This window comes from Astyanax mexicanus, chromosome 1 (assembly GCF_023375975.1).
Source record: "Astyanax mexicanus isolate ESR-SI-001 chromosome 1, AstMex3_surface, whole genome shotgun sequence".
Taxonomy (NCBI): Eukaryota; Metazoa; Chordata; class Actinopteri; order Characiformes; family Acestrorhamphidae; genus Astyanax; species Astyanax mexicanus.
The window spans coordinates 56,958,379-56,977,310 of NC_064408.1; the positions used below are offsets into that span (position 1 = coordinate 56,958,379).

At 50.1% G+C, this 18,932-nt stretch overlaps 1 protein-coding gene across 1 annotated transcript in view; it reads left to right on the forward strand.

Moving 5' to 3' along the window:
• Window positions 1-3,234: 3,234 nt before the first annotated feature.
• Window positions 3,235-18,932, forward strand: part of LOC125782602 (serine-rich adhesin for platelets-like) — a 41,685-nt gene continuing 25,987 nt past the window's right edge. Inside the window, 8 exon segments of the mRNA XM_049467294.1 lie at window positions 3,235-3,251; window positions 12,686-13,276; window positions 14,222-15,807; window positions 15,908-16,074; window positions 16,121-16,430; window positions 16,468-16,582; window positions 16,699-17,027; window positions 17,599-17,764. Of these exon segments, the coding sequence (XP_049323251.1) occupies window positions 3,235-3,251; window positions 12,686-13,276; window positions 14,222-15,807; window positions 15,908-16,074; window positions 16,121-16,430; window positions 16,468-16,582; window positions 16,699-17,027; window positions 17,599-17,764 (3,281 nt within the window).

Here is an 18,932-nt window from a genome sequence, read left to right on the forward strand (position 1 = left end):
GTGTGGATCCAGGTACCCCCTGAGATGTGTGCAAACTTCATTTAATGTTTTTGGATTTTTTGTTTATTTTGTCTCTTCTAATAAAACGTTGGTCATGTTGCACATCAAAAAAGAACAAGTTTTTTTTAGAAATTGATTTCTGCCATCATTGCAATATTTGGTCTTGTGGTTCAATAGGTGGATTGAGGTGATTCTGATGTCACACAGCTGCTGTATCATAGTCGCAGACTTTAACAACCGACACTCAGAAAGACCACCAATTTCACACAGCACAGTATTTTTCATAGCCAGAAACCGGGACTGTGGACAACAAGCCACATCGCCCAATGACCACTATGAACAAAGAAACCTCAACAATGGTTTTGGCGGTCATTGCATAAAGTCCATGACACTGCATGTGACGTCTCACGGCAGAATGCATGGATTTCTTATACAAATAAGTGGCAACCCTTCAAGATCGAGCTGAAAAGTTGAAAATTGGGAGGTCAGTCTATCAGTGCTCAGACCATACGCTGCATACTGCATCAACTGTGTCTGAATTGTGCTGTCCTAGAAGAAAGCTTCTTCTGAAGCTGATGCACAAGAAAGCCCACACACAGTTTGCTGAAGAGAAGCAGTCCTAGAGCATGGATTACTGGAACCATGTCTTGTGGTCTGACAAGATCAAGATAAACCCTACTGAGCATCTGTGGGGCAACTTCAAACAGAAGGTCTCTGCATGGTCTCTGTGATGTTGTCATGAATGAGTGGAAGAGGATTCCAGCAGCAACCTGTGAAGCTCTACTGAACTCACTGCCCAAGAGAGTTAAGGCATTGCTGGAAAATAATGGTGGCCACATAATATTGACACTTTGAGCACAATTTATTTGCAGTTTAGGAATGAATAGTTTTGAGCTATTTTGAGCGCACAGCAAATTTACACCATTATATAAGCTGACTAAACTGAGTTCAGTGTTGACCTATGGAAAGATGTAAAATATTAACAAAAATGTAAGGGATACTCTCACTTTTCTGATATATGGTATGTGTGTGTGAGTGGTTTAAAAAGACTTACATATGCAAACTGGTAATGGTATATTTTTTAAGGCTTAAGAAAAAAGGAATTAAAAACAGTTTTTCATGTGGATACAAGATTTTGATATTGCAAAATAACATTTGTAGGACCCTATTAACTCAGTTTATTGTTTTGGCAAATTCAGTTTTTATTTTTTTTATTTTTTTTCATTTTCATTAAGAAAATAAATACAATTAAATAAAAAATGGAGCAAATGGCAACTTTGTATATATTGAAAATGCTGGAATTACATTTAGCAATAACAAAACACAAATACAGCAATTACTCAAATATAGTCCCCTCCAAAAGCATTAAAACTGTGAGGCCAATTTCTTTATTTCTGGTTTTTGACTTTAAAAGACCAATATGGGACAAAAGATTATCAACATTTTCTGATACCTTTTGTCTAAATCCACCCATTTTTCTCATGATCAAAAGTACAGAATGTACAGTTGCAGGAAAAAGTATGTAACCATTTGGGATTACTTGGATTTCTGCATAAATTGGTGATTAAATGTGTTCTGACCTTCATCTAAGTCACAACAATAGACAAACACAGTCTGCTTAAACTAATACCACACAAAAAATATATGTTTGCATGGTTTTATTGAACACAACATGTTAACATTCACAGTGAGGGGGCAAAGAATGAACCTTTGGATTTAATAATTGTTGATACTTCTTTGGCAGCAAAAACCTCAACCAAACGTTTCCTGTAGTTGCAGATCACTAAACTGTTTCAGTTCAGTAATATTCTTGGGATATCTGGTGTGAATCACTTTCTTGAGGTCACATCACAGCATCTCTATTGGGTTGAGGTCAGGAATCTCCAGAAGGCGTATTTTCTTCTGTTGAAGTCGTTCGGTTGTTGATTTACTTCTATGTTTTGGGTCATTGTCCCGTTGCATCATCTATCCTCTGTTGAGCTTCAGTTGGTGAACAGATGATCTTAAGTTTTTCTGCAAAATGTCTTGGTAAACTTGGGAATACATTTTTTCGTTGATGATGGCAATCCGTCCAGACCCTGAGGCTGCAAAGCAGCTCCAAACCATGATGTTCCCTCCACCATATTTCACAGTTGGGATGAGGTTTTGATGATGGTGTGCTGTGCCTTTTTTCTCCACACATAACGTTGTGTGTTCCTTCCAAAAAACTCAATTTTGGTTTCATCTGTTCACAGTATAATTAGCCAGTACTGCTGTGGAACATCCAGGTGCTCTTCTGCAAACTTCAAACATGCAGCAATGTTTTTTTGGACAGCAGTGGCTTCCTCCGTGGTGTTCTTCCATGAACTGCATTCTTGTTTCATGTTTTCCTTATTGTAGATTTGTCAACAAAAATGTGAGCATGTGCCAGAGATTTCTGTAAGTTCAGCTGACACTCTAAGATTCTTCCTCACCTCATTGATCATTCTGCGCTGTGCTCTTGCAGTCATCTTTACAAGACGACCACGCCTAGAGAGAGTAGCAACAGTGCTGAACTTTCTCCATTTGTAGACCGTCTGTCTTACCACGGACACATGAACATCAAGGCTTTTACAGATACTTTTGTAACCCTTTTGTGCGAGGCATGATTCACATTAATCAATGCTTCTTAAGAACAGCAAACTTTTAACTGGTGTGTGTTTTTTTATAGAGCAGAGCAGCTTTATCCAACACATCCAATTTCATCACATACTGGCTACAATTAGCTCTTAGAAAAGTCATTAGTCTAGGGGTTCACATACTTTTCCCCCTTACTGTGAATGGTAACATGTTGTGTTCAATAAAACCATCCAAACATATAATTTTTGTGTGGTATTAGTTTGAGCAGACTGTGTTTGTCTATTTTTGTGATTTAGATGAAGATCTGAACACATTTAATCACCAATTTATGCAGAAATCCAATTAATCCCAAAGAAATCTGCATCCTGGAGGTGGAAATATCAAGAAAAATAAATCTGCCTGGTGCTGCTCATGTATTATATCACAGTAATAAGCCATGTAATGAACTATCATTAAAATCCTTATACTTTCAACTAATATACACTCTAATCTAACTATTACTGAAAAGAAAACTCTTGTGTGAATTTATTTAAAGTCTGTACATTCAAAAATAAGTAAAAAAAAACAGGCACTGGGTAAACTTTTGATCAATTTCATGAAGATTTACAAATTCTGGAAGCATTTGCATCTCAAACGATGACATTTTTGAGCAGGTCAGTGTCTTCTGTTATAAAAAATAGAATGTGGCTGTCTCCTAACATAACTGTTTTGTAACAAGTGAAAGTAGAACTGATAAACAAAGAAAAACACACCAACATAGGCTGTGGTTCAAAGGGTTAATTTAGAGTTGCAGTTCTTTGCTTGCAATAACTGCATCAAGTCTGTGACCCACAGATATACCTAAATATCATTGTGATGCTTTTCAGCCTGTAGTCTCTATTAGAAGATGTTTCATTTGAAGAGTTTCAGTCTCTTTTTTAGCAGGTAAATACATGCTCTATAGGTTTTAAGTCTGTATATTGACTAGGTAAGTCTAAAACCATCCACTTATTGCCCCAGATGAACTCCTTTGTAGTTGTGGCAGTGTGTTTTGGGTCCTTTTGCTCATGAAGTCTTCTGTGAAATGTAGATTGTGATACCTTCATCCCTGGCCTTCAGAGGTTGTTGCTGGTGTCACTAACAGTTGTTGTTTTTTTTACAGCACTTACAATGTTTCTCTCATCAACTGCTGTGGTTTTCCTTTATCTATCTGTTTGATATCGTTTACTAACTACACCAGTGACGACTTTCTTCTTCAGAACATTCCAAATGGTTGTACTGGCCATTGCAAATATTTGTGCACTGGCTCTGATAGATTTTCCATCTTCTCTCAGCTTCACAGTTGCTTGTTTTTCATCCATAGACAGCTCTCTGGATTTCATGTTGGTTACTCCTCTAACTATAAATGCTCAGTCTGCACAGATAAAACCCAAATCTAAAAATGAGTGTAGATATTCAGCACTGTTTATTGTTTCAATAATTAATGTATCAGGACACACCTGGGCAATAAAACATACTTGACATTCACATGCTCCAGTACTTTTGCCCAGAAGAAAAGAAAGAAAGTGCTTTCCTCTGGAAATAAAAGCTGAAATTTTGATCTGTTGTCAAATTTTGATCTTTTATTCATCTTTTAATGACAAACTCAAATGTTTTATATCTACAGTAAAAATAATTAGATATGCCTTACTGTTCTAATATTTTTGAAGGGGACTGTTTACCACACGGATACTGATGTGCCCTGAATTTAACAGTAAGGGCAGAGAAACAGAATCATTTAGAGATTTGTAGTAAATACAGATACTAACAGAACTAGTTTGCAGTTTTTGCATAACACATTTTTTAGTCTAATTCTGTGTATTTCATGTTTATATCCGAATTTCGCTTTTATTCATCAATTCGTGATCATAGGGCTCTACATTCATATGATATGCCATCATGAATAATCTAGAAAATACTGACATGATGCCTAAATCTCTGCATTCAGGGCCTTTTGCTTTGAATTGTATAATGTGGGATAACACTTTTCCAGCATGTGATCACATAAAATTTACCATTACCAATATTTAAAGCTTATACAATGCAAGCAAATTAAGCATTTCATTTAAAAGATTTTTTAAATATATACATTTAGCATGCAGAAGAATCAACAAATTTAAATAAAGATGCTTTGATGTAAAAAAAAAAATACACCTCTACCTCTGTAAAAACACTTTCCAAGATGGAAAAAGTGACATTACACTCTTTGGGGGAAAGAACCGTGATGTGGTTTGTAGGTAGATCTTCCTGTACAACCCCTCCTCATCTACATATTGCTGACTGATGGAAACCACCATCACTGCTGCAAATCCGTCTTAGTCAGGTGATATTCTTCCTTCTTTAAGTATTCTAAAGTATTCTAGACAATACATATTTTTTAAGTAAAAGTTGGTAAAATGATTAACAAGGAATGTGCTGTTATATCTTAATAAGCCTATAACATGGTTCAGAGTGTTTGTATAAAACACTACATGCATGCAGCTTAATGAATATAATTTTAAATGAATCAATACTGTTTACAGTAAGGTATAATATATATCTTTTTAAAACCTGACCACATTTCTAGTTGCAAATGATACCCAAACACATGGGTGTGTCACCTGCAATCTTCTGACACATAGTAAGAGACATACAGAGCCCATAGATTTAAACAGGCACTGTTCCAGAGACACTGCCCATTTCTCCTCCTATAGAACCCTGCACGCTGGACATAACGAGGAATTTGTAAAAGAAAGAAATCTATTATTTCAGAAGGATAGCAGTATTTATAGTAAAAGAGCAGCAGATGCAAACTATGACAGTATTAAGTTCCCATATTTTTTGGTAATATGTAAATTAACAGGAGACTGGATGAACTGAAAGAGGAGGTTAAGAGAAGGTCTGCATAGCCATCTCTTTACAAGCTGATGCTCAAAAAAGCTCACAAATAGTCTGCTGAAGAAAGGCAGTCCAAGAGAATGGATTACTGGAACCATGTCCTGTAGTCTTACGAGAACAAGATAAACTTATTTGACTCAGATGTAGCACCCTTGTGAGAAGTTACTTAGAGTCAAGCTTGGTGGTGGTTGCATCAAAGTCTCAGGCTGCGAGTTCCCAGGAACAGTCTTTCGGCACACAACCAGGAATATTGTCAGGCCCAGGAGCTTTTCAGGCATTGATCCTGCTGAATGCTCTTCTTACACTGTCTGGGGACAGCGTCAGCACTTGGTCACTAGGTGGAGGGATGGATTTCTGGTGTGTAGTTGAGTGGCTCGAACCTTGCGAAGAATCCATTCAGGTCGTTTAGCAGAGAGATGTTGCTGTCGCAGGTCTGTGGATGGGGTTTATAGCCTGTGATAGACTGGATACCCTGCCACAGGTTCCGTGTGTCTCTGCTGTCACTGAAGCGTTGGGATATCTTCTTTGAGTACAGCCTCTTAGCTTTCCTGATGCCGCGGGACATAACATATATCAAAACACATTTTCGATAAACACACACTGTACACCAAACCCCCCCCCCAACCATTTATATTACATACTATATGTTTGGCCAAGGGCTAATAAACATTGCTTCATTTGTAAATTTGAAACTAAACAAACGTTCTACTCATATCTTGAGTTAAATTCATTTCCTTTTACATTTTATTAAAAAACTAATAAAAAAAAGTGTAGCACTTTCTGAAAGAAATGTAACATAAGAAAGGTAAAGGGCAAATATTAACCATGTAAGCTGTTTATATTGCTTGCAATTTAGGTGAAGCAAGCATGTGTAAAGCATTTTAATGTAAAATTGCTTAATTTTGCTGAATTAAATACAAGTAACAAAGTAAACGAGTGACAAAAATATGAACACCACAGCAGTCAGTCAGTTAACCAGTGGTCTGTAAGCTTGCATTAGCATAATGGTGAGGTGATCAGAGGCTCCAAGGTGGGGGAGGTTAACCAGTGGTCTGTAAGCTTGCATTAGCATAATGGTGAGGTGATCAGAGGCTCCAAGGTGGGGGAGGTTAACCAGTGGTCTGTAAGCTTGCATTAGCATAATGGTGAGGTGATCAGAGGCTCCAAGGTGGGGGAGGCTCTGTATGTTCCTCTGTGTGTAGTAAAGACCTGTTCCAATGTGTTGTTACCCCTGGTTGGAAAGTCTATGTGTCTAAGTGACACTTGGGTCTGCATGGTTGAAATCTCCAGCCAGAATAAGAAAAGCACCTGGGTGTGCCTCACGCTGTTGTTGGAGGTCGGAGGGAGATAAACAGCACAGAGAAATATCTCTGTAGATTGAACGGACGGCACTTGATAATCATCAGTTCCACTAACGGTGAGCAGTGTTTGCAGACCACAACAGCGTTACGACACCAAGCATCGCTGATGTAAACACAGAGCCCGCTGCCACGGCTCCTGCCTCCTTCAGCTAGTGCTCGGTCCACCCGATAGCATGTTAGCCGCTCCAGCTGAACGCCGTGGTCCGGGACGCTGTTGAGCCAGGTTTCTGTGAAAACATAAACACAACAGTCTCTCACGGTCTTCTGAGTTGACTGAAGTAAGCGGATATAGTCTAATTTATTGTCAAGAGAGCATACATTGGCCATAATCATGGTGGGGATAGCTGGCTTGTGTGGGTTAGCCGCTAGCCTCGCTCGGATACCCCCGCGCTTACTCCGCTTCTGCCTCCTCCCAGCCTGGTTCATTACTCAAAACCGCAATCATGGGTAAGACTGCCGACCTGACTGCTGTCCAGAAGGCCATCATTGACACCTTCAAGCAAGAGGGTAAGACACAGAAAGAAATTTCTGAACAAATAGGCTGTTCCCAGAGTGCTGTATCAAGGCACCTCAGTGGGAAGTCTGTGGGAAGGAAAAGTGTGGCAGAAAGCGCTGCACAACGAGAAGAGGTGACCGGACCCTGAGGAAGATTGTGGAGAAGGGCCGATTCCAGACCTTGGGGGACCTGCGGAAGCAGTGGACTGAGTCTGGAGTAGAAACACCCAGAGCCACCGTGCACAGGCGTGTGCAGGAAATGGGTTACAGGTTTCTCCAGGTCAAGCCACTTTTGAAGCAGAAACAGCGGCAGAAGCCCCTGACCTGGGCTACAGAGAAGCAGCACTGGACTGTTGCTCAATTTCTGCATGTCATTCAGAAATCAAGGTGCCAGAGTCTGGAGGAAGACTTGGGAGAAGGAAATGCCAAAATGCCTGAAGTCCAGTGTCAAGTACCCACAGTCAGTGATGGTCTGGGGTGCCATGTCAGCTGCTGGTGTTGGTCCACTGTGTTTTATCAAGGGCAGGGTCAATGCAGCTAGCTATCAGGAGATTTTGGAGCACTTCATGCTTCCATCTGCTGAAAAGCTTTATGGAGATGAAGATTTCATTTTTCCGCACGACCTGGCCCCTGCTCACAGTGCCAAAACCACTGGTAAATGGTTTACTGACCATGGCATTACTGCCTGCCAACTCTCCTGACCTGAACCCCATAGAGAATCTGTGGGATATTGTGAAGAGAAAGTTGAGAGACGCAAAAGCCAACACTCTGGATGAGCTTAAGGATGCTATCGAAGCATCCTGTTCCTCCAGAACACCTCAGCAGTGCCACAGGCTGATTGCCTCCATGCCACGACGAATTGATGCAGTCATTTCTGCTAAAGGATTCCCGACCAAGGATTGAGTGCATAACTGAACATAATTATTTGAAGGTTGACTTTTTTTGTATTAAAAACACTTTTCTTTTATTGGTCGGATGAAATATGCTATTTTTTTGAGATAGGGATTTTTGTTTTTTCTTTACTTTTTTGCCAAAATCATTAATATTAAAACAATAAAAGGCTTGAACTACTTCAGTTGTGTGTAATGAACCTAAAATATATGAAAATAATGGACTTTATCACAATATGCTAATTTTTTGAGAAGGACCTGTATATACCTGGCAAAGTATCTCTTAAGGCCTGAGCAGCTCATTGTTTTTTTATGGAGGAGTGAAAGAGGATTATAGTAGCCACCTGTAAAGCTCTAGAGAACTCCATGCCAAAGAGAGTTAAGCAGTGCTGCAAATGAATGGTGGTCACTAAAAACATTCACACTTTGGGCACAATTTGTTTTACTGTCAGATCTACAAACAGTTGCTATATGTTTAGTTAATGTTATACTAATATACAAGTTGTACACTAACAACTTTAAGTATCATTTCTATAATGTTGTCTCATTAAAAGTATAATAAAATATTTGCAGAAATGTGAAGGGGGTTATTTATTTTGGGACATACTGTATATAAAATATCACATGGACAGGAGAGTGGAGTCAGGGAAGATTTTATGTGTGATGGTTGACAACAGCTGGTGTTACTATGTCATTGTTGTTACCCTCGCTCACTCCTGCACATCCAGCTTATTACCCTCCTCACATCACCTCCACCACCAGGGGGAACAACAGGACATTACAAAGATTTTCACAATGAATGAACTTGCTGAAAAGTATTTTTGGTCATATTCTATCAGGCCTTTAAGTAGGAGAACCTATTAAATAACTGCTTCTTCCTTACAGAGTGCATCTTACAAAGCTGCTGTGGGTTACTCGATTTGGTTGGACCCTTTGTCTAATTTTGGCCACTGGGAGGAGTTATATTATTCAGTGTTATTTTGTGGGGAAAGAGCTGACAATTTTTCTCACAATCTAAAAATGAGTGATGTTCTGTAAACTGACAACAAAATTTGTCAGATACTGAATGCCTTCTCAGACTAAATTTCAAACCATGTGACCAACAGTGGCTTTTATGCTACAGTTCTCGGTTTAATATAAGGCAGTATAGAGTTCATGAGTGATGTTCAGAGATCGTTAACAGCCAATCAAAACTGATCACTTTTAGTGGGCTCATGGCCACCTGTAGATCGAGTGCCAATAAAGTTTAAAATTAATTTACTCACATTAAATGACAAATCATATGTTGCAGCTTTCAGGAAAATAAAAGAAACAACATAGTTCCATGGCATGAGCCTGTCTCACCATTAATGAAATCAGTATTAGCTATTTGAAACACCTAATACAATACATCAGAGTATTAGTAAGGTACTAACACATCTATTACATGTAAAAAAGACATTCTAACAGCACTGTCACTAATTGTGGTATTTTTTATGCACAACCACTAGGTTGTGCCATTGCTCATATAAACCACTGGCACGCCCTGGACCCTCTTGTGCTGTAGGAAATTCTGTAATTTTCTATTTGAAGAAAGCAAACTTGTAAACGGAATCTGTTCATGAACAATTTAAGCAAAAAGCAAAAGCAAAGTAAAATATTAAACACAGTTTAGTATAGTCCTATATTCTTTGAACCAGAAAAAAACTTTATAACTATTTAAAAATAAATATAATTAGGAAAAAAAAGAATCCATAAGTATTTAGACAGAATTTTAAAAAGAAGACAAGCCCTATACATGTTAGAATTAATCCTGCTGCTTCAAAACACACCAGTCAGACCCAGTTTCACTGGAAGCCATAGTTGCAATGAAAATGATTCAACACTTAATTATGTTTATTAGCAAAATCAACAAATTTTTTTAATCTGTTTGCAATTAACAAATCAAATCTTTCAACAGCACAAACTAATATTACCAGGGGTTTCACCAAATTCAACACAATATGACACTACTACTGACTACAGTTTCAGAATGCACTCCAAATATCTGACCTTTTTAATATGTTAATGTGTTAATTGAGAGTTGTGTATATTTAGAGATTCAGCTGCTGATTTGACTAAAGCATTTTCTACTTGAAACTGTCCTGTTAATTTTTACTCCCTGTTTTTATTAGTAGTATTATATAGTATCATTATTTCAATTATAATTTGACAGCTAGATTCTACAGATTTTATTCAATTTAGAATTAACAGATGTGAAACTAAAAGGTTGTAAATGATTCATTTTTTATGGCCAATATGTGAATGCAGAAGGGGGGTTTCCAGAAAGCCTTATAACCCTAAAAGTTTGTTAACTCGTATTTAAGATCGATCGTTATTTAAAGAGTGTTTCCAAAATCCAAAAGTTAAGTACTACTTAAGTTCTACATAAACTCGCTCACAAATTAACGAGTAACCCGACCCAGTCATTATTCTGAAAACTGCTTTAAAGGGATTCTGCTTGCAGTTCAGCACCTTAAACACCAGAAAGGGGTCGTTATTATTTCTGTGGTTCAATCTATATTATATTATATTATATTATATTATATTATATTATATTATATTATATTATATTATATTATTGTAACACCTTAGCCCATGTCTGTCTTCTGTTTCTCCCACATTTGGTCTCTTGTGCTCCAGCTGCTACAGCCTCAGCTCCAGCTCCAGCACCAGCAGCTCCCGCTACTACAGCCTCACCACCAGCAGCTCCCGCTGCTACAGCCTCAGCTCCAGCTCCAGCACCAGCAGCTCCCGCTGCTCCAGCCTCAGCTCCAGCAGCTCCCGCTGCTACAGCCTCAGCTCCAGCACCAGCAGCTCCCACTGCTACAGCCTCAGCTCCAGCTCCAGCACCAGCAGCTCCCACTGCTACAGCCTCAGCTCCAGCTCCAGCACCAGCAGCTCCCGCTGCTACAGCCTCAGCTCCAGCTCCAGCACCAGCAGCTCCCGCTGCTACAGCCTCAGCTCCAGCAGCTCCCGCTGCTACAGCTCCAGCACCAGCAGCTCCCGCTGCTCCAGCCTCAGCTCCAGCTCCAGCACCAGCAGCTCCCACTGCTCCAGCCTCAGCTCCAGCACCAGCAGCTCCCACTGCTACAGCCACAGCTCCAGCTCCAGCACCAGCAGCTCCCGCTGCTACAGCTCCAGCTCCAGCACCAGCAGCTCCTGCTACTACAGCCTCACCACCAGCAGCTCCCGCTGCTCCAGCCTCAGCTCCAGCACCAGCAGCTCCCCCTGCTCCAGCCTCAGCTCCAGCAGCTCCCGCTGCTACAGCCTCAGCTCCAGCAGCTCCCGCTGCTACAGCTCCAGCTCCAGCACCAGCAGCTCCCGCTGCTCCTGCCTCAGCTCCAGCACCAGCAGCTCCCGGTGCTCCAGCCTCAGCTCCAGCTCCAGCACCAGCAGCTCCCGCTGCTCCAGCCTCAGCTCCAGCACCAGCAGCTCCCGCTGCTACAGCCTCAGCTCCAGCTCCTGCACCAGCAGCTCCCGCTGCTCCAGCCTCAGCTCCAGCACCAGCAGCTCCCCCTGCTCCAGCCTCAGCTCCAGCAGCTCCCGCTGCTACAGCCTGAGCTCCAGCAGCTCCCGCTGCTACAGCTCCAGCTCCAGCACCAGCAGCTCCCGCTGCTCCAGCCTCAGCTCCAGCACCAGCAGCTCCCGCTGCTACAGCCTCAGCTCCAGCTCCAGCACCAGCAGCTCCCGCTGCTACAGCCTCAGCACCAGCAGCTCCTGATGCTACAGCCTCAGCACCAGCAGCTCCCACTGCCCCAGCCTCAGCTCCAGCTCCAGCACCAGCAGCTCCCGCTGCTCCAGCCTCAGCTCCAGCAGCTCCCGCTGCTCCAGCCTCAGCTCCAGCAGCTCCCGCTGCTACAGCTCCAGCTCCAGCACCAGCAGCTCCCGCTGCTACAGCTCCAGCTCCAGCACCAGCAGCTCCCGCTGCTCCAGCCTCAGCTCCAGCACCACCAGCTCCCGCTGCTACAGCCTCAGCTCCAGCAGCTCCCGCTGCTCCAGCCTCAGCTCCAGCAGCTCCCGCTGCTACAGCTCCAGCTCCAGTACCAGCAGCTCCCGCTGCTACAGCTCCAGCTCCAGCACCAGCAGCTCCCGCTGCTACAGCTCCAGCTCCAGCACCAGCAGCTCCCGCTGCTACAGCCTCAGCTCCAGCACAAGCAGCTCCCGCTGCTACAGCCTCAGCTCCAGCACAGGCAGCTCCCGCTGCTACAGCCTCAGCTCCAGCAGCTCCCGCTGCTACAGCTCCAGCTCCAGCACCAGCAGCTTCCGCTGCTACAGCCTCAGCTCCAGCAGCTCCCGCTGCTACAGCTCCAGCTCCAGCACCAGCAGCTCCCGCTGCTACAGCCTCAGCTCCAGCTCCAGCACCAGCAGCTCCCGCTGCTACAGCCTCAGCTCCAGCAGCTCCTGCTGCTAAAGCCTCAGCTCCAGCACCAGCAGCTCCCGCTGCTACAGCCTCAGCTCCAGCACCAGCAGCTCCAGCCTCAGCTCCAGCACCAGTAGCTCCCCCTGCTCCAGCCTCAGCTCCAGCAGCTCCCGCTGCTCCAGCCTCAGCTCCAGCAGCTCCCGCTGCTCCAGCTCCAGCTCCAGCACCAGCAGCTCCCGCTGCTCCAGCCTCAGCTCCAGCTCCAGCACCAGCAGCTCCCGCTGCTCCAGCCTCATCTCCAGCTCCAGCACCAGCAGCTCCCGCTGCTCCAGCCTCATCTCCAGCACCAGCAGCTCCCGCTGCTCCAGCCTCAGCTCCAGCACCAGCAGCTCCCGCTGCTACAGCCTCAGCTCCAGCTCCAGCACCAGCAGCTCCTGCTGCTACAGCCTCAGCACCAGCAGCTCCCACTGCTCCAGCCTCAGCTCCAGCTCCAGCACCAGCAGCTCCCGCTGTTCCAGCCTCAGCTCCAGCTCCAGCACCAGCAGCTCCCGCTGCTACAGCCTCAGCTCCAGCAGCTCCCGCTGCTACAGCTCCAGCTCCAGCACCAGCAGCTCCCGCTGCTCCAGCCTCAGCTCCAGCTCCAGCACCAGCAGCTCCCACTGCTACAGCCTCAGCTCCAGCAGCTCCTGCTGCTAAAGCCTCAGCTCCAGCACCAGCAGCTCCCGCTGCTACACCCTCAGCCTCAGCTTCAGCACCAGCAGCTCCCACTGCTACAGCCTCAGCTCCAGCTCCAACAGCTCCAGCCTCAGCTCCAGCACCAGCAGCTCCCGCTGCTACAGCTCCAGCACCAGCAGCTCCAGCCTCAGCTCCAGCACCAGCAGCTCCCGCTACTACAGCCTCAGCACCAGCAGCTCCCGCTGCTCCAGCCTCAGCTCCAGCACCAGCAGCTCCTCCTGCTCCAGCCTCAGCTCCAGCAGCTCCCGCTGCTACAGCCTCAGCTCCAGCAGCTCCCGCTGCTACAGCCTCAGCTCCAGCAGCTCCCGCTGATACAGCTCCAGCTCCAGCTCCAGCACCAGCAGCTCCCGCTGCTACAGCCTCAGCTCCAGCTCCAGCACCAGCAGCTCCCGCTGCTACAGCCTCAGCTCCAGCTCCAGCACCAGCAGCTCCCGCTGCTACAGCCTCAGCACCAGCAGCTCCCACTGCTCCAGCCTCAGCTCCAGCACCAGCAGCTCCCGCTGTTCCAGCCTCAGCTCCAGCTCCAGCACCAGCAGCTCCCGCTGCTACAGCCTCAGCTCCAGCTCCAGTACGAGCAGCTCCCGTTGCTACAGCCTCAGCTCCAGCAGCTCCCGCTGCTACAGCTCCAGCTCCAGCACCAGCAGCTCCCTCTGCTACAGCCTCAGCTCCAGCTCCAGCACCAGCAGCTCCCGCTGCTACAGCTCCAGCACCAGCAGCTCCCGCTGCTACAGCTCCAGCACCAGCAGCTCCCGCTGCTACAGCTCCAGCTCCAGCACCAGCAGCTCCCGCTGCTACAGCCTCAGCACCAGCAGCTCCCACTGCTCCAGCCTCAGCTCCAGCACCAGCAGCTCCCGCTGTTCCAGCCTCAGCTCCAGCTCCAGCCCCAGCAGCTCCCGCTGCTACAGCTCCAGCTCCAGCACAAGCAGCTCCCGCTGCTACAGCCTCAGCTCCAGCACCAGCAGCTCCAGCTGCTACAGCCTCAGCTCCAGCTCCAGCACGAGCAGCTCCCGCTGCTACAGCCTCAGCTCCAGCAGCTCCCGCTACTACAGCTCCAGCTCCAGCACCAGCAGCTCCCGCTGCTCCAGCCTCAGCTCCAGCTCCAGCACCAGCAGCTCCCGCTGCTACAGCCTCAGCTCCAGCAGCTCCTGCTGCTAAAGCCTCAGCTCCAGCACCAGCAGCTCCAGCCTCAGCTCCAGCTCCAGCACCAGCAGCTCCCGCTGCTACAGCCTCAGCTCCAGCAGCTCCTGCTGCTAAAGCCTCAGCTCCAGCACCAGCAGCTCCCGCTGCTACAGCCTCAGCTCCAGCACCAGCAGCTCCCCCTGCTCCAGCCTCAGCTCCAGCAGCTCCCGCTGCTCCAGCCTCAGCTCCAGCAGCTTCCGCTGCTCCAGCTCCTGCTCCAGCACCAGCAGCTCCCGCTGCTCCAGCCTCAGCTCCAGCTCCAGCACCAGCAGCTCCTGCTGCTCCAGCCTCATCTCCAGCACCAGCAGCTCCCGCTGCTCCAGCCTCAGCACCAGCAGCTCCCGCTGCTACAGCCTCAGCTCCAGCTCCAGCACCAGCACCTCCGGCTGCTACAGCCTCAGCTCCAGCTCCAGCACCAGCAGCTCCCGCTGCTACAGCCTCAGCTCCAGCTCCAGCACCAGCAGCTCCCGCTGCTACAGCCTCAGCTCCAGCTCCAGCACCAGCAGCTCCCGCTGCTACAGCTCCAGCTCCAGCAGCAGCAGCTCCCGCTACTACAGCCTCACCACCAGCAGCTCCCGCTGTTCCAGCCTCAGCTCCAGCTCCAGCCCCAGCAGCTCCCGCTGCTACAGCTCCAGCTCCAGCACAAGCAGCTCCCGCTGCTACAGCCTCAGCTCCAGCTCCAGCACCAGCAGCTCCAGCTGCTACAGCCTCAGCTCCAGCTCCAGCACCAGCAGCTCCCGCTGCTACAGCCTCAGCTCCAGCTCCAGCACGAGCAGCTCCCGCTGCTACAGCCTCAGCTCCAGCAGCTCCCGCTGCTACAGCTCCAGCTCCAGCACCAGCAGCTCCCGCTGCTCCAGCCTCAGCTCCAGCTCCAGCACCAGCAGCTCCCGCTGCTACAGCCTCAGCTCCAGCTCCAGCACGAGCAGCTCCCGCTGCTACAGCCTCAGCTCCAGCTCCAGCACGAGCAGCTCCCGCTGCTACAGCCTCAGCTCCAGCAGCTCCCGCTGCTACAGCTCCAGCACCAGCAGCTCCCGCTGCTCCAGCCTCAGCTCCAGCTCCAGCACCAGCAGCTCCCGCTGCTACAGCCTCAGCTCCGGCAGCTCCTGCTGCTAAAGCCTCAGCTCCAGCACCAGCAGCTCCCGCTGCTACAGCCTCAGCTCCAGCACCAGCAGCTCCAGCCTCAGCTCCAGCACCAGCAGCTCCCCCTGCTCCAGCAGCTCCAGCAGCTCCCGGTGCTCCAGCCTCAGCTCCAGCTCCAGCACCAGCAGCTCCGGCTGCTCCAGCCTCAGCTCCAGCACCAGCAGCTCCCACTGCTACAGCCTCAGCTCCAGCACCAGCAGCTCCCGCTGCTACAGCTCCAGCTCCAGCACCAGCAGCTCCCGCTGCTACAGCTCCAGCTCCAGCACCAGCAGCTCCCGCTGCTACAGCCTCAGCTCCAGCAGCTCCTGCTGCTACAGCCTCAGCTCCAGCTCCAGCACCAGCAGCTCCCGCTGCTACAGCCTCAGCTCCAGCAGCTCCTGCTGCTAAAGCCTCAGCTCCAGCACCAGCAGCTCCCGCTGCTACAGCCTCAGCTCCAGCACCAGCAGCTCCGCCTCAGCTCCAGCACCAGTAGCTCCCCCTGCTCCAGCCTCAGCTCCAGCAGCTCCCGCTGCTCCAGCCTCAGCTCCAGCAGCTCCCGCTGCTCCAGCTCCAGCTCCAGCACCAGCAGCTCCTGCTGCTCCAGCCTCAGCTCCAGCACCAGCAGCTCCCGCTGCTCCAGCCTCATCTCCAGCACCAGCAGCTCCCGCTGCTCCAGCCTCAGCTCCAGCACCAGCAGCTCCCGCTGCTCCAGCCTCAGCTCAAGCACCAGCAGCTCCCCCTGCTCCAGCCTCAGCTCCAGCACCAGCAGCTCCTCCTGCTCCAGCAGCTCCCGCTGCTACAGCCTCAGCTCCAGCAGCTCCCGCTGCTACAGCCTCAGCTCCAGCAGCTCCCGCTGCTACAGCTCCAGCTCCAGCACCAGCAGCTCCCTCTGCTACAGCCTCAGCTCCAGCTCCAGCACCAGCAGCTCCCGCTGCTACAGCTCCAGCACCAGCAGCTCCCGCTGCTACAGCCTCAGCTCCAGCTCCAGCACCAGCAGCTCCCGCTGCTACAGCCTCAGCACCAGCAGCTCCCACTGCTCCAGCCTCAGCTCCAGCACCAGCAGCTCCCGCTGTTCCAGCCTCAGCTCCAGCTCCAGCACCAGCAGCTCCCGCTGTTCCAGCCTCAGCTCCAGCTCCAGCACCAGCAGCTCCCGCTGCTACAGCTCCAGCTCCAGCACCAGCAGCTCCCGCTGCTACAGCCTCAGCTCCAGCAGCTCCCGTTGCTACAGCCTCAGCTCCAGCAGCTCCCGCTGCTACAGCTCCAGCACCAGCAGCTCCAGCCTCGGCTCCAGCACCAGCAGCTCCCGCTACTACAGCCTCAGCACCAGCAGCTCCCGCTGCTCCAGCCTCAGCTCCAGCACCAGCAGCTCCTCCTGCTCCAGCCTCAGCTCCAGCAACTCCCGCTGCTACAGCCTCAGCTGCAGCAGCTCCCCCTGCTACAGCCTCAGCTCCAGCAGCTCCCGCTGATACAGCTCCAGCTCCAGCCTCAGCTCCAGCAGCTCCCTCTGCTACAGCCTCAGCTCCAGCTCCAGCACCAGCAGCTCCCGCTGCTACAGCTCCAGCACCAGCAGCTCCCGCTGCTACAGCCTCAGCTCCAGCTCCAGCACCAGCAGCTCCCGCTGCTACAGCCTCAGCACCAGCAGCTCCCACTGCTCCAGCCTCAGCTCCAGCTCCAGCACCAGCAGCTCCCGCTGCTACAGCTCCAGCACCAGCAGCTCCCGCTGCTACAGCCTCAGCTCCAGCTCCAGCACCAGCAGCTCCCGCTGCTACAGCCTCAGCACCAGCAGCTCCCTCTGCTACAGCCTCAGCTCCAGCTCCAGCACCAGCAGCTCCCGCTGCTACAGCTCCAGCACCAGCAGCTCCCTCTGCTACAGCCTCAGCTCCAGCTCCAGCACCAGCAGCTCCCGCTGCTACAGCTCCAGCACCAGCAGCTCCCGCTGCTACAGCCTCAGCTCCAGCTCCAGCACCAGCAGCTCCCGCTGCTACAGCCTCAGCACCAGCAGCTCCCTCTGCTATAGCCTCAGCTCCAGCTCCAGCACCAGCAGCTCCCTCTGCTACAGCTCCAGCTCCAGCTCCAGCACCAGCAGCTCCCTCTGCTACAGCCTCAGCTCCAGCTCCAGCACCAGCAGCTCCCGCTGCTACAGCTCCAGCACCAGCAGCTCCCGCTGCTACAGCCTCAGCTCCAGCTCCAGCACCAGCAGCTCCCGCTGCTACAGCCTCAGCACCAGCAGCTCCCACTGCTCCAGCCTCAGCTCCAGCACCAGCAGCTCCCGCTGTTCCAGCCTCAGCTCCAGCACGAGCAGCTCCCGCTGCTACAGCCTCAGCTTCAGCTCCAGCACGAGCAGCTCCCGCTGCTCTAGCCTCAGCTCCAGCACCAGCAGCTCCCGCTGCTACAGCCTCAGCACCAGCAGCTCCCACTGCTCCAGCCTCAGCTCCCGCTGCTCCAGCCTCAGCTCCAGCTCCAGCACGAGCAGCTCCCGCTGCTACAGCCTCAGCTCCAGCAGCTCCCGCTGCTACAGCTCCAGCTCCAGCACCAGCAGCTCCCTCTGCTATAGCCTCAGCTCCAGCTCCAGCACCAGCAGCTCCCGCTGCTACAGCTCCAGCACCAGCAGCTCCCGCTGCTACAGCTCCAGCACCAGCAGCTCCCGCTGCTACAGCTCCAGCTCCAGCACCAGCAGCTCCCGCTGCTACAGCCTCAGCACCAGCAGCTCCCACTGCTCCAGCCTCAGCTCCAGCACCAGCAGCTCCCGCTGTTCCAGCCTCAGCTCCAGCTCCAGCACCAGCAGCTCCCGCTGCTACAGCTCCAGCTCCAGCACAAGCAGCTCCCGCTGCTACAGCCTCAGCTCCAGCTCCAGCACCAGCAGCTCCAGCTGCTACAGCCTCAGCTCCAGCTCCAGCACCAGCAGCTCCCGCTGCTACAGCCTCAGCTCCAGCAGCTCCTGCTGCTACAGCTGCAGCTCCAGCACCAGCAGCTCCCGCTGCTCCAGCCTCAGCTCCAGCTCCAGCACCAGCAGCTCCCGCTGCTACAGCCTCAGCTCCAGCAGCTGCTGCTGCTAAAGCCTCAGCTCCAGCACCAGCAGCTCCCGCTGCTACAGCCTTAGCTCCAGCACCAGCAGCTCCAGCCTCAGCTCCAGCACGAGCAGCTCCCCCTGCTCCAGCCTCAGCTCCAGCAGCTCCCGCTGCTCCAGCCTCAGCTCCAGCAGCTCACGCTGCTCCAGCTCCTGCTCCAGCACCAGCAGCTCCCGCTGCTCCAGCCTCAGCTCCAGCACCAGCAGCTCCC